This window comes from Ambystoma mexicanum, chromosome 1q, assembly GCF_040938575.1.
Source record: "Ambystoma mexicanum isolate Mex_15411 chromosome 1q, UKY_AmexF1_1, whole genome shotgun sequence".
NCBI classification, from domain to species: Eukaryota; Metazoa; Chordata; class Amphibia; order Caudata; family Ambystomatidae; genus Ambystoma; species Ambystoma mexicanum.
In genome coordinates this window covers 666,965,917-666,980,757 of record NC_090922.1, presented here as the reverse complement: position 1 = coordinate 666,980,757, position 14,841 = coordinate 666,965,917, and the positions used below count along the sequence as shown (strand labels likewise).

The following is a 14,841-nucleotide window of genomic DNA, read 5'->3' as shown; positions in this document are numbered from 1 at the left end:
GATACCATCTGTTTGGAGAATACATTGCCTGTTCAGATTGAAGAGGGGGGTTATTATGACAGTTTATAAAGCACACACCATAAACTTAATTGTTCTTTGGAATGTTAAGAACAATATTAAAGACCAGCATCACATAGACAGTCAGTCATATGTTTGCACAATGAGTGATATGTTTGTGCATCAAGCATATTGCCTTTGGTGTGTAGATATATACGCATTTGGATCTATGATGTTTCCTTGACTTTTTGGGCCAAATAACATTTTCATAAATTTGTTTTAATGTTTTTGCCATTTGTTTACCTTGAAAAGTGGGGGCGGGGGCTGCACTGTCTATCAGCTACTCCTCGCATATCCATTTCTATATACCTATACTGTCAATCATTTTTGGGGTAAGAAATGCTGAAAATGTAGTTCGACCAAATGATTGGTTGAAGAAAGTGGGGAATACCAAGTATTTATTGTAGGACACTGAAATTTGCTGTCCCAAAAAAACCAATTTCTATTTCAATGAAAGTGGGACTTCCAAATGTTTAGAAACATGCCTTGGGGTTTTGGAGGAGGGTGAGATGGTATAGCTGTGAGTTGCAAGAAAGAGTACAAGTGTTTCACTTGAAGGGAAATGATCTGAGAGCGGGATATGAAGAGAGGTGAAGAAATAGGATCGGTCTATAGCACAGAAATATGATTATATTGGTGCTAAGTTTGAGATGTCAAGATACAAAGACAAACAAAACAAATTCAGGAACACTGTGATACCTTTTAAAGTCTTGGTTAGATCTTAGAGCTTTTATATGTTACTCAAGGGCAACTGACCAAGACGTACTTTTGATGACACCCACTCGATATCATCTGGGAATTTCAGCACAGCAGTGTCTCAACCATACAAAACCATCCTAGGTAATCATTCACATCCGCAACGTATCATTTGTTAGCTCACTATCCATGTACATCAGCAAGGTGCAGAGAACTTTCCATATCTAAAGCATCCATGTTGCAGCATAGCATGCACATGAAGTACTTTCCATCTTTCCCTACCTGATCCGTTCCAGCATAGTAAAAGCATAGTAAAAGCATAGTAAAAGGCACTTTGCACTAAATGTCAAATGTTCCATCTACGGGCAGAAACAGAAACCACTTTTCTATACAACCCCAGGACAACAATGCACAGTACTTTTTCTTCACATCATGGCTGACCCATCCCAAGCCAAGAGAACAGTACATGCAAGGCACCCTATCATGACACCAGCACACATAAACTCCCATAAAGACATACCTGACCCATCCCAGGACAACAGCAGGGAATGAAAAAAAATATAATGAGCAGGCGCTATAGTTACCCTTAGGGAGGAGGAAGTACATGACATGCTGCACATTTAAGGTTCATATCAGAGGAAAACTATAACATTGTGTCCACTATATGGGACCCTTTATCCCTTTGTACGCATTCCCAAATGCACACAATTAGTGTCATATGGGTGTGTTTGTATGAGACCAGATGGCCTGGAGATTCAAAAGGAGCTCCTGGTAGCTGTTGAAGTCAAGTTAATCAGGCTCTTCTATGTTGTAAACAGGAGCTAAATGCAATATCTATCCCTTCCCGGCAACACAATAGCACCTTTATTCACAACTTTCAACTTGATGGAAACAGCCCAGGATATCTTATAGACTTTATAAAGCATTAATAGAAGAGTAACAGAATGCTTTGCATTGGAACCTGCCTGAGCTCAACCTGTCTTTTATCTTGCTCTGGTAAAATCACCAGATTTGTTCAATCGCAGCATATGAGGACACCCCACTGACATACAGATAATGTTTCATCTCCGATAGCATGTCCGCCCCATTGGCTGGGGCCTCAAAATATGACAACAATGTCACTGTATATCATTTTCACAGTTCTGCACCCACCACATTAAATTCTGCAATTCCCAGTGTTTTTTTTTCTATTTAATTCATCATTTTTATGAAGCTGCACTCACAATATATGCCAATGCCAGCGGAAGTTCATGATGCTGGCAGCTTTGCCCAAAATGTATGCCAACAACACTGCTACAGTGTCACTTTTCATGAAACCTAAGCCCACCACAATATATGCCTGTATCACCATACTCGCATTACTGTATGCAGAATTGTGCTTATGCACACAGATGGCAAACAAATAAATGCAGTACTTATATACAGGCACAGTGTTCATGCCATCAGAGGTTCTATCAGCCAAATATACCATCAAATCTAGATTCATTACTAGAAAATGTATTTCACCGTCACTAATTATCCAAGGAACAGACTCTGGGCTTGCACTATGGTCATTGCTTGGGTCACCATATTCAGAACATGTTATTGATGTATCAATTTCTTCTTCAACTGAATAGACACAGTCCATTATTTTGCACTTACAGTGCAGGTGCCTTTCCTGAATCGGGCTCACTGTGCACAAGTCTTCAAAGAATCCCAAAACCGAGGCAAAAGCATTGCAGGTCATCCGAGTTCAAGAGTAGGGCCACTTTGATGATGTCACACACTCACTATATGTCTACATTTCCACTGCAAATATATTTTGTGATATGTCCCCTGTCTACCCCCACTTTCATGGCACTTGCAAACACGCATATACACACACACACACACACACATACACACACTTACACTGACATAACATATACATAAATACATTAAATAGCGGGGTATGCTGTGTCACTCTGTACTTTACTGGTTTTCCTTTATATTCATGTACTGTTGCTCTAGCAGGTGCCAAGAGGTATCCCCATACCTCAATTGTAAAACATATTAAACTTTGTCAGTTTTGTATGGTGTCAGTCCATAGACGTCTATGTATTAACTTGAAGTCAGTTGTTTGTCAACATACAGTTTCTGTTTTTAACCTGTGTGCCCGTTATTCTTGTCTACATACATTTTTTGTTGATCCTATGGGCCCATTTGTCAACACGTGTTTCGACTGTATTTTGGTCTTTTTCGAGACTGGGCTTTTTACACTTGTTTTTATACACAATTATATATTAACATATATAGTGTTAACAGACAAAGCAGGAAACACAACTACCAGCAAGAACCAAATGGTTGTCCATGAAGCAGAAAAAAAGTGTTTTTATATCAAATAGAAAGGCAATTGGGGCTCTATATACAAACAGAGCAGATTTCTTCAAGTCTCCATCATCACAGATGCTGCAACGCAGCGGAGAGGAGGATGAGAGGAAAGCAGGGGGAGGGAGAACAGACCAAGACACACAAGAGGATCTTCAAACAAGAAGAGTAACCAGAGCGGGCACCAGAGAGCAAATGCAGAGAACAACATGAATACATGTGTTTAAACTTATCAGGATAGCTCTGACTCCTGCTGAAACTACAGTATTAAACAAAGGTCTGTCATTTGCGCCATCTATTTCTAGTGACCTCATTGACTTACAAGTAGATGCATTCATATTCGCCCGCAAAACTTAAATTTAATAAATCCTATGCAAACAAAACATGACAAATAGAAGAACATAAGGAAGGACTATGTTTCAGTGACCTAACTATCAGCGATAATGCAAACACTCACTTATTTTTGTCTATAGGTGAAGAAAGTAACACCATTGTGACAGACACCCTACAAAACTGAATATAAGATCTAGGAATTTGGAAATAAAAGAATTAAAACGGAGATCTAAATGTATCCCACCAATTCCAATGGACAATGTGATTGACACATTCCAGAAGGCAGTAGTCCAAGATATTAATAAACTTATTGACAAACAAAGACAGAAGAAGACAATGTGGTTGGATAATTTACAACCATCTGAATACATAGCAATACAGGACTTGCCAAATAACAAAACTATCATCAGAAAAGGGACAGACAAAGGGGGAAATATTGTGATTATGAACCGAGAAAAGTACATCAAAATGGCAAATATACACTTAGAAATTCCAGGATGCTTTTGGAACTTGAAAACGGACTCCATGCATACCTGACAGTGATACAGCCTACCATGTAGGAATTCATTCCGGAAGCAAGACCAATTATGAGTGGCATAGGTTGGGCTACTGAAAAAAATCTCAGAATACCTTGATATTATCATGTGCCCCCTTATGTCAAATCCACCATCCTACCTAAAAAATACCACATAAGTGCTAATTATATTGAAGGAACTCAAATGGGACACAGATTATCAGTTGGTTACACTAGACGTAAAAGTACTTCATACATCAATAAGAGACAAACTAACAATAAAGGCAATTGAATACACATTTAGGAATAGCTCGGCAACCTATTACAAGCAGGCACATATATTAAAGGAAATGTTACAGGTCACATTGGATTACAACAAATTCAAATTCAATGACCAGTACTATCAGCAGATTAATGGAGTAGACATGGTTGCTATATATGCACTGGTCCTGACAAAATTATTTGTAGGCCAGTTTGACGATTTACAAGTGTACACAGATTAGAGCTTTGTGGACCATGTGATATCATAATGGAGATATATAGACACGGTCTTCATGGTATGAAAAGACGAATTAGAAGTCTTTGTGGGCAGGCTGGACAATAACAATTTTGGAATTACATTCACATGTCATAGTCATAATAGTAGAATTCACTTTCTAGACTAGACTATCTATGTAGATGGCACAGGCTTAAAGACATGCACCTAAAGGAAAGAAACAGAGATCAACTCAACGCTGTACGCCACAAGTTGCCACTGGAAGACAGTAATAAATAACATACCCATTGGGGAATGTATAAGAGCCCGGCACAACTGTGAAGATAAGGACATGTTTGACAGGGAATGCAACCTCCTAACAAATAGATTTTGAGAGAGAGTTGCCTAAAAAAGCAGAGGACAAGGCACAAGAAATGGAAAGGGAGACAACTTGCGTACCCAAGGAACAACATTTAAATAAAAAACAACTAACTACCAACATTGTAACTAAATATTGCAAATACAACAATTTTTGAGGAACCATTGGCACTTACTACATTTGAATAAGGACCTCAAAAGCTGCTTGGATGAGACACCACAGATTATTTTCACCAGAGCACCCACATTGAGAAACATACTTAGCCCTTCCTACCTCACGAGACTAGACATGAGATCAAGTATCAGCTGGCTGCAACCAACAAGATCTGTTTTCCAAAGTGCGGAAAATGCACAATGTACAACAATGCCCTTGGGAGCACTCACACATTTAGGGGAATCCAAAGAATAAAGTTTAAAATTAGGACATGATTAACTGTAGGTTGAAGTCTGTTGTATATGCTATTCTACGCAAATGTCAAAAAACCTATATTGGCAGTACAATAAGAGAGTTAAGAATTTGCATTTGTGAAAATATATCTGCTGTTGTAAGTCAAGATCCAAATTTCCAATTGGCAGCAAATTGGCAGAGGATGTGCTAAATGGATAACAAGAGGGAGCTTACATTCATTGATTTAAACAAGGTTACCCTTGGCAAAAGGGGAGGTGACAAAGAACTCAGACTAAGACAAATTGAAACAGAAATTATATGCAAAATGCGCACAACATCATTTGATCTAAATACTGACCATGAGATAGGTGCTTTCTTATAAGAAAAACAATGATGGTTACCTATTTTTGCTGTGTATAGACATTGTACATGTGTTAGTGTTATCTTGTCTCTCTCATGAATTATAATTACAGATGCAGAATGATTAAGTTACTATGAGAAAATAAGGTAATCATAGTAGAGAGTGGGTAGGAAACTCAAACCTGTAAACCTGAGGATTGTGATCTAGAGAAGTATGCCTATATATACTAGTATCTAGGACAATCCTAAGTGTATTGAATGAAAGGCAAAGGAGCTGACATAACACATCAATCCTATTCTGGTGGGACTCCAGTCTTGCATAACAAGATAAGGTGTAATAAATGGCGTAACATCATACAATTTGTTTATGGTGTCTCTTAAGGTTATATCAATAATGCACTAAGTGGCTAAAAAGATATTTGGATTTCTAGTACAATGTAACTTGGTCCAATATAAGGGGCTGTCCTAAGCTATTGCTCTGATCAACTGCACAATGGACAACACCCAAAATGGAGTAATGTACACCAGCACTAAAGGGGCTAACAAATGCCGCGCATAGATTTGGAAGGAAATATTAATACATCTTTTCCATGAATTACCCAATATTATGGTGTGCCCGAATAGGCACTATGGGCAAAGCTTGTTTTTCACATTTTAAATCAACATAGTGGCAATGCTTCATACCAATAGAAACACTCACAATGATTCTGTAACTAAGACACTTATGTATTGTCAAAATTGGATACCAGTCAAATGGCTATCGTAACGTGTGACATCACAGGCAATACGTGTGATATCATAATGTGCACATCTATTTAGGTAGAATCCAAAATGGCGTCCATGGCTGAAAGCATGCAGAATTCCATCGAGCAACAGTGTCCTGCGGTAATACATGGGCTACACCGAAAGGCAAAGGACAGAAAAATAGGTACATCTGAAAATGGGAGGCATTTGAGGATTAATGTCTCCTATTTTGAGTAATAAATATTCTTATCCCCAAAGTACTTTAAAGATTGGTAAAAAGTAAAGACTGACCAATCAACAACCCCTAATCTAGATCTAGTAGTGCAGATTATTAAAGAAAATAATTGAAAACATAATAAATAGAGCCGATTAATAATATATATATACATATATGCCACAATGGAAACTAGTGTTGAGATTCATTATTCTGCGTTTACAGGAACAAAGGTGACCGTTATCCCAAATATGTGTGCTCCTGAGAAGTTTCTCTTACAAATTAAGTGGAGAATAAGGTGAGAAACCATGTGGCTAATGTAAGAATACGGCTAACAAGCTTAAGAAAGCCAGATAAGGTCAAAGATTATAATGCACAGCTTTAATAAGCTTACAGACACAGAGGTGCAGTCTTAATAAATCACTATCATTAATGAGAGCTGAGAGGACACACATTGGTGATGAAGACTCAGATCTAACCATAGCATGCACATTAGAGAAGAGTACTAACCATTATATAAAAACTAAAAACTAAGGTGATTTACATGATGGGAAGATAAACAATGGTTGTAAAAGGATACATAACAAATGGGCGAAGGTCGCCACATGACATTGATAAATAATGTGTTGTAACATGCTAACACTTCTCGTTACAAGCAAATGTGTCATGGGAAACAAGTAGGAACGATCTTGAAGGTGTATAATGCCCAAACTAAGCCAGCCATCAACTATGGGTCTTCACTGTGGGGGCATGAAAATGTTGCCATATTGCAGACCATAGAAAATACATTTTTAAAAGGCTATTGGGCTTACCAAGCTTGGCACCAAACGATGCAGCTCACACCGAGCTTGGGGTAAAACATCTGGAAGACAATTGGTACCAGGCCCCTATAGAACATTGGCTAAGAATACGCTCAAACCCCAGAGCAATTGTGACACAGAATGTAGTTAAAGTCCTGCTGTGTAGTTCTTGTTGGCACAAGTTACTGTGGTTGAAGCATATCTTTGGCTGTACAACTCAGATAAATGCCCCAAGCCTTTTCAGACCTACTAATTTGTTGACTCGCCAGGTGATCATTGCATATAAAATTAATTTGTGCACATTTGTTAAGCAAAGATGTGAATTAGCAGGGTTGTCCTTGATCTGAAATAAGAAACATGCTATTATTACGAAAATTGACTAGGTTCGCTTGATTGCGACTAGAGCACGCTTTGATTTGTTACTATTCCGTGCTAACACAGCGAACTGGAAGGTTTATGTTCAAGCCTCAGAGTGCCCATGCTGTGGCTCGCCCAGAGAGGATTTACTTCATTTTTTGCTATTGTGTCCGTATTATAGGGGCATTAGAAAACAGACACTGGTACCAATTTTGAAACAATTGAAAGGCACTCATTCTCGCCCTGTGTTAATGTTTTTTCTTCAGGCAGAGTCGTGTGTTGTAGCCTGAGGTAGAAGGACTGTTATGGGATCATTTTTAGAAGAGATGTTTCTATTTAGGATCATTTGTAAATGTTTGTGATGTTTTAGGTATTTTTATGAGTGTTTTAAAAGTAATGCAGTTGTATCTTAATGTGCTCATGTTTGATGGTTTGATCTGAATAAACTTATTATGATGATGCTCAGTATAATATATTGACTTTTACTTTCATTGTCTCTCTTTCCTCACCAATTCTCCCTATGCCAACCCGCATGTTTTCTGTATGGTTTGAAAATTGCTTTCTGGACTAATTGCCTGTTGTTTAATTTTCGTTTTGTTTTACAATGACTTTAATTTTGAAATGATTGGAAATTATTGATTATCCATGATAATGGTTTTATAACAATGCTGTTGAGTTAATATTTTGTATAAATATCACATTTGCTTGTTAACACTATACATGTTAATATATAATTGTATATACAAACATGTGTAACTAGTTCAGTCTCGAAAAAGACCGCAGTGCGGTCGAAACACGTGTCAAAAACGGGCACATAGGACCAACAATAAATGTATGTGGGCAAGAGTAACAGGCACACAGGGTTAAAAATAAAAATGTTATGCTGGCAAACAACTGGCTTCAAGTTAATATATAAGAGTTCTATGGACTGGCACCATACAGAGGTGGCAAAGTAGAAAATATAGACATAAATATAGACATGCCCGCACATATAGGGATGTGGGATGATAATTAAAAATCAGACTGTCCCAAGAAATTCCAGACGAGGGGCAACCGGGGACCTCATTACAAGTTTGGCAGTAATGAATTGTTCTGATTACGATAATGGGCCGCTCTGCCTAATTACTTACAAACAACATGCTATCCTGCAACATGAAGCCAACGATTTCATAGTACAATTCTCAACAATGAGAGTGAGAGAAATCACAAACCCTGTTGAACTCTGGAATCTGTGAAGTAAAGAATTCAAAATACACAGCTGGGTCTTCTGAACACTGTACAAAGAGAACCCCTGCTGCATTTTGGAACCTCAGGTGATCGTTTCTAAACCGCAAAGTTTGGCCAGGCGCTACTTTACAACTAACCATAAAAATTTATTTTGCATAAGTATGCAACACCATTTAGGCCCATTCCAAAGAAAGTTACTTGTTATGCTGTTAGGGTACTCTATGCTGTATGTTAATATGTTACATTGTATTTGTGAGTACACCATGCATCCACCACCTTTTTGTTTATATATGGAAACATGGAAATAGAGCTCGATTCAGCAATCATTATGACAAGTAGTGAGTGTTTGAATGCTTTCCATAAGCATGCATGAATCTGGCAACAAGTGGTGTGACCAGCGTGCACCAAAGGGCAGTTAGGTGCACGCTGGTCCTTTTTCCATGGCACACACCTCCGCACCACCAATATTCGTTTGGACCAGGTGTCCTCGGCTGCCATTTTGGGGCTAAGTGAGGTTTGTTTCTCTCGTCTCTGGCTGCCGGATGGCTGGAGATGTGTGCCACTTTGTCTCATGTGGTAGGCGTCAAGTGTTTCTTCCTCTGTCTGGAGTGTGGTGCAAAAGTGAAATGTTTCATAGTCCGGGTTTAGTTGTAGCATGAAATGTGCTCTCAAAGCATTTTTTGCAGACCGATACATGTCTGTGCCAGTCAGGGAGTCCAAAATGTGCAGTACATCATCCCCCACATTTCGTAGCAGGTGCAACCTCATCTACCTCGGTGTTGTCACGTCTTTGCAGTCCATTGACATCTCAACATTTAGTATCCAAATCATCCACCTGGGTCCTACAGACGAGGGTCTGTGTAGGGGTCAAATGATCCTAGTGACCCTGTTATACTGCTCTGATTGCTGGGTGCTTGTACAGGTGAGGCGAGTGATGCAGCTAATCTTGATGGGGTGCCTGGCCTGGGTGTCGATATGCCTGCAGCCATATTTCCCCTTGGTATGGTGTGACTTTCTGAAGTTTGCGGCCACCTTTCTCACCTTGATGTCTTTGGTGTTGTCTTCTGTGAGTTGCAGGACTCATGTAGGTTGATTTCTGTACCTGTTTGTGCCCGTGGTTCCACATATTGCTCTTCAGATTATTTAGATCTGTTTTTTGCGTGCCTGGTTCGCATTGCCCCATCATCGCCAGTGTTGCGTTTCATTATGGGCCCCCTGTTGTGCAAAAAGCTCCGGTGCACCACTCGTGTAGGCCGTAGGGCAGAGCATGCAGCTTTAATGAGGCACGTCACACCAGTAGTTGATTTAGCCCCGAACTGATGGGCTTGGCCCATCCGGGTCTTTATTAGCATGCCACGACTCGCTGTGCCAGCTGACGTGGCACTTATGTAACACTGCAAAAACAAAGAGGTGATGGCTGGAAGGTTTAGAATGAATCTTAACCTCTGGCATTGCTCTGGGCAACCCTCCAGACCATCGTTCTTCACCTGCCAAGCCATTACAGAAGGGGAAAGACCATATGCAAATCAGGCTTGGTCCCACCGCAAAAGGGGCAGTCCCGCCCGAACTGCTAGGTCACATCCCTTCTGCACGAGACCACAAGCATCCCCAAACATGTTTCAGGCTTTTTGGGCCTGCCATCACCTCTTTTGTTTAACGTATGTAATACTGCTGCAGCCATGCAATTTCGGTCTGTAAAGAATACCACAAGTTTAGGAGGGAATTATTGTCCACCACTGTTGATTCCATATTGATTGTTTCACTTCCCTCTGTCAACTCATGCTTAAGTTCTTTTCCATCATTATCATGGGTTTCGGGGCCGAAAGGGGCAATGATTTCCCCTTGTAACCACAATTGGGAGGTACCCCTGTTAAGCTAAGGTCTAGATCTGAAGTATGCTAATGTATGGTGAGCCATGTCAGAGGGCAAAATATTCTTTCTGGTGCCCTGGGTGCTATTATCTACTGCTGATGTTCTATGCAGGGTATATGCCTCTGTTTTTACTTTGGATTTTGCCACCATTTTGGTACCCAAACGGTAATAATTGAGAGGGTAATCAAAAAGGTAATCAAATGCTGACTCGCCCACCTTCAGCGCCAGACAGTTTCAAAATCTCATTACCATGGTGTCCTCAGAACCATAGGGACTGGACAGACTGCACCAATTGTCACCACTTTCTAAACCACACCACTTTTGTAATCCAGAAAAGCCATGTGACCATCTCACAAAAGATGTGGCTCGGCATTTGGCAATGGCGTTGCCTGGGTGATTCTAAGGTCATATGCTGGACAAACACAGCTCAAAGGGTCTCTTCAGACAAAAAAAACATGGTCACCATGCGTAAACTCATGTGTGAACTTCAAGCCCATACTACTGGTTCGAGGACTGCAAAGACGATTTACAAATATAAACGTGTTGTTAAAAACTCAGGACCTGATTCACTAAGCCGTTTCCAATGGGCTTGCGCAATTATAAAATGCTTCTGTGAATCAGGCCCACAGGCGTTATATTAAAAGCTCAAGTCAGCAGTGGGAATGAGTATACTACATTCACAAGTCCGCTGTTTAAACAATCTGCGATCTACCATCACGCCCTGTTAGCAGGCAACGTGAAGCTTCCTCAAGCCACCCCCCACTTCCCCGTCCAAGGGTGCTCGGAGAGCCACAGGACAGCGACCTACCACCGCAAGCAGGACTCCCACGGCAGCCACAGTACTAAGAAAACAACACCTGGCTTTTCCGTGGCCCCCACTACTGCAGCGCTACCTGAACTGATTCCTCTTGCAGACCAAGAGGAAAGAACCTCACAACATTACAGACGTCAAACACGTCAAGCTGCCCCAAGCAGCCCCAAGTCCTCGAGAGTTTGCAGCTACCCACACCTTTGGAATACCACTTTGGAAAGAACCAATTCACAGGCTTTTGGATGAGCAGCCAGCAAATACAAACGGAAATGTAGATGCTTACATTTATATAGTTAGATCCTCCAAGTCCTAATACAATTCTAAAAGTAAACATAATTTCACCTTGATCCTCCTACCATCTATATTGTATACCATCTAATGAAAACCCCCAAACCCATCAGTCAATCAATATGTTTATTCAGGCCATTGTCCATAAAACACATACAAAATACAAAAACACAGTATTAATAAAATCCTGTCCCCACATAAAATTCTAGATAAAATATCAGTCAAACACATTACATGACAATATGTAATAGCATAATACAGACAATTCATAAAATCCCATACACAAGGAATAAAACGAAGTACAAAGTGGACAATTCCTAGGATGTAAACATTCACAGAAGCAATGGCCAGCAAAAAGAGAAAGAAAAACAAATAGCATAGTCCCCAACTCGTTATAGGCAGTGCTATAACTGGGCAAATTATATCTTACTAAACATTTAGATCCATTGTGTTTAAAGGCCCTTCCTGTAATGCATAGCTCTTTTAAAAAAAAGATAATAATGCCAACGCTGTTAAAACAGAATCAGCAGTCAAAGAACCAAAACTGCAGGCCTATAGGAGTGGATGTTAGCTTCCTGTAAAACCGGCAGTTAGGTTGTCCGTCTGATGCTGCTATATCCGGGGCAGAACAATAGTAAGTGGACCAAATCCTCTTTTATGCCACCACACACCAGGCACCCTGCCAAATCGGGGTATCCTCTTCATTTAGCTGTAGTGCCCCTCAACTGAAGGCAGTCAAATCTTGCACGGTTGATTAACCAACAATCTTTCCTAGTAGAGCCTATATTAAATAGGGCTCTATCTCCTTCACACGGCTTATCACCGCATGATCTTTATCAGAATTGGTTGCATGCTCCATAAAGGACCTTTTCATTAAGAGCACCTCCCCCAAAATACATGTATAACGCCTCATCTGGGCTTTGGTCAGCAAGGCACCTGCGGGGGAAAGAACCCTTATGTTACCCTGGGACAAAGCTTTATCAATATGATCAAGTCACAGCATTTTTCTTCAGCCATCCCTAGACATTAATGACCTGATTATAAAGTGGAAAAGGGAAGCACGTTCATTTGCCCAGATTCAAATCCAAAATAGTATTGGGGCCAAAACCCACTGGTCCTGCCAGAATTCCATACCCAATTCCCTATGAATAGAGATGCAGGTTGAGGACCTTGGGAGTACTCTTCTGAAGAAAAGATGTTCCTTCACTTGAACTGCAGACATTGGCTCCTTCTCCAAATGGATAAAGTAAAAAGACGCCTCCACCATAATCCACTAATCCCCACTTCTTCCCACTTCATGTAATACTGGGTCACAAGTACACTGGACTCCGTGGTCAAACACATGTATTGATAAATGTAAAGTAGTAGCCTTGATCCCAGTAAACTAAAGTTATGTCAAGTAATGTAAACTAAACCCAGTGCTAGCTTGTCCTCTCCACATCAAATTCCCTCAGATCAAGCCTCGTCTCATTGGGTTGAGCATTAGGTGTAGTCTCATCCAACCATTTTGCAACCTGAACATGCTCAATTAACATGCTATGGCCACACACATCCAATGTAATATCAGTCTACATTCTGTTTTTACAAATAAGAGTGCAGACGGTAATTTGGGATGTCAATACCACACTAACAACTCAGGTCTATCCAGTTCTTAATTCAACTCTACAAGACTTGATGGTGTCCACTTTATAATTTAGAGCGTGGTTCGACTACAGAGAAGCACAAATACGCATTAGTATATTATACATTGCAAAATTGTCAGATCTTCTAATACTGTCAAAGCCGCCCAGGAGCCTTGTGCCACAATTAACTGCAGACAAAGAAAGAGAGCAGGGTGTGTAATGACTCATCTTTTGAACAACTTCTTCAAGATAGACAGACAGAAGGGACAGACAGATGTGTAGTCCCTGTTATAAGAGACTTAAACTGATTATTTGCACTCACCTTGGAAAGACTGAATTGGAAAATTGGACTTCACATTGCGTCCGCTGCAAACCATAACGGCATCAAAGATGGCCGACTCCTTCTGCCCCTCTATCTCTGTGACAACGTCCCACTGGCCGCTGATGGCGAAGTCTGGCCGTTTCCTGACACTGCACACCTTGGTCTTTAGGGTAAGGACACATTAAAACACACGTTTTTAATTAATTTTCAACCAGTAAGATAATGATTATCATCATAACAGGAGACAAGCGGATTTATTTAAAAAAATATATTTTACAGCTTTTTGAAAAGAGCATCTGTTATTTTAAAATTCAGTAAAACCGGCCTATGTATAGTCAATGAAGCCAATAGGATGGTTTTTGCCACTCCATATGAGCCCAACTTCTCATGAGATATCCATAGGGTGACCAGACGTCCTGGTTTTGCTAGAACTGTCCCAGAATTGGGAGCTCTGTCCCCCTTTGTCAAGTTATGTTTCCGTTGAAGAAGAAATGCTGCATTTTACAACTTAAGATAGTGTTAGTTTGTGATACGTTAGTGATGCATTAATTATAATATGTGTTTATTTGAAAAGTAACACTTAAACCCCTTTCTCTCCAAAGGCTTCTGAAGTGTAGTGCCTTTACAGCCACTTTCAAGAGTTAGTCCTACTTTTTGTTAGCTGTCCACTCCCGGTTTTTTACTTTTTAAAATCTGGTCACCCTAGGTATTCAACCCCTGCATTTAAGGGACATAAAGTGGCAGGGAGCTAGGGAGTGGGCATGGGTTTGTGTCCCGTCACAGCTACAAATGTAAAGTGTCATGAAATGTAAAAACAATAGTATTTTAACAACACTATGAGATGATTTGCATTATGGCAGAATGCAGAAATACTGTGTACAAAACATGTGTGAAGTGAAATAGACCTGGATGCCATAAGTAAAAGGCCAGAGTCAGCGGGGGACATGCCCCTAAGTAAAAAGGCCTGCCCTGAATTAATGTGGAAAACGAGGCCTAGGAAATCAAAGCAAGAAGGAGTAAAATTGGGCCTCATCTTA

The 14,841-nt window shown here is 40.2% G+C and overlaps 1 protein-coding gene across 1 annotated transcript in view; it reads right to left on the bottom strand.

Annotated features, from left to right (window-relative positions):
• LOC138535037 (dimethylaniline monooxygenase [N-oxide-forming] 2-like) overlaps positions 1 to 14,841 on the bottom strand; it is a 546,576-nt gene that overhangs the window by 474,762 nt on the left and 56,973 nt on the right. The window contains exon 3 of the mRNA XM_069641264.1: positions 13,805 to 13,967. Within this exon, the coding sequence (XP_069497365.1) occupies positions 13,805 to 13,967 (163 nt within the window). The remainder of the gene's footprint in view (positions 1 to 13,804; positions 13,968 to 14,841) is intronic.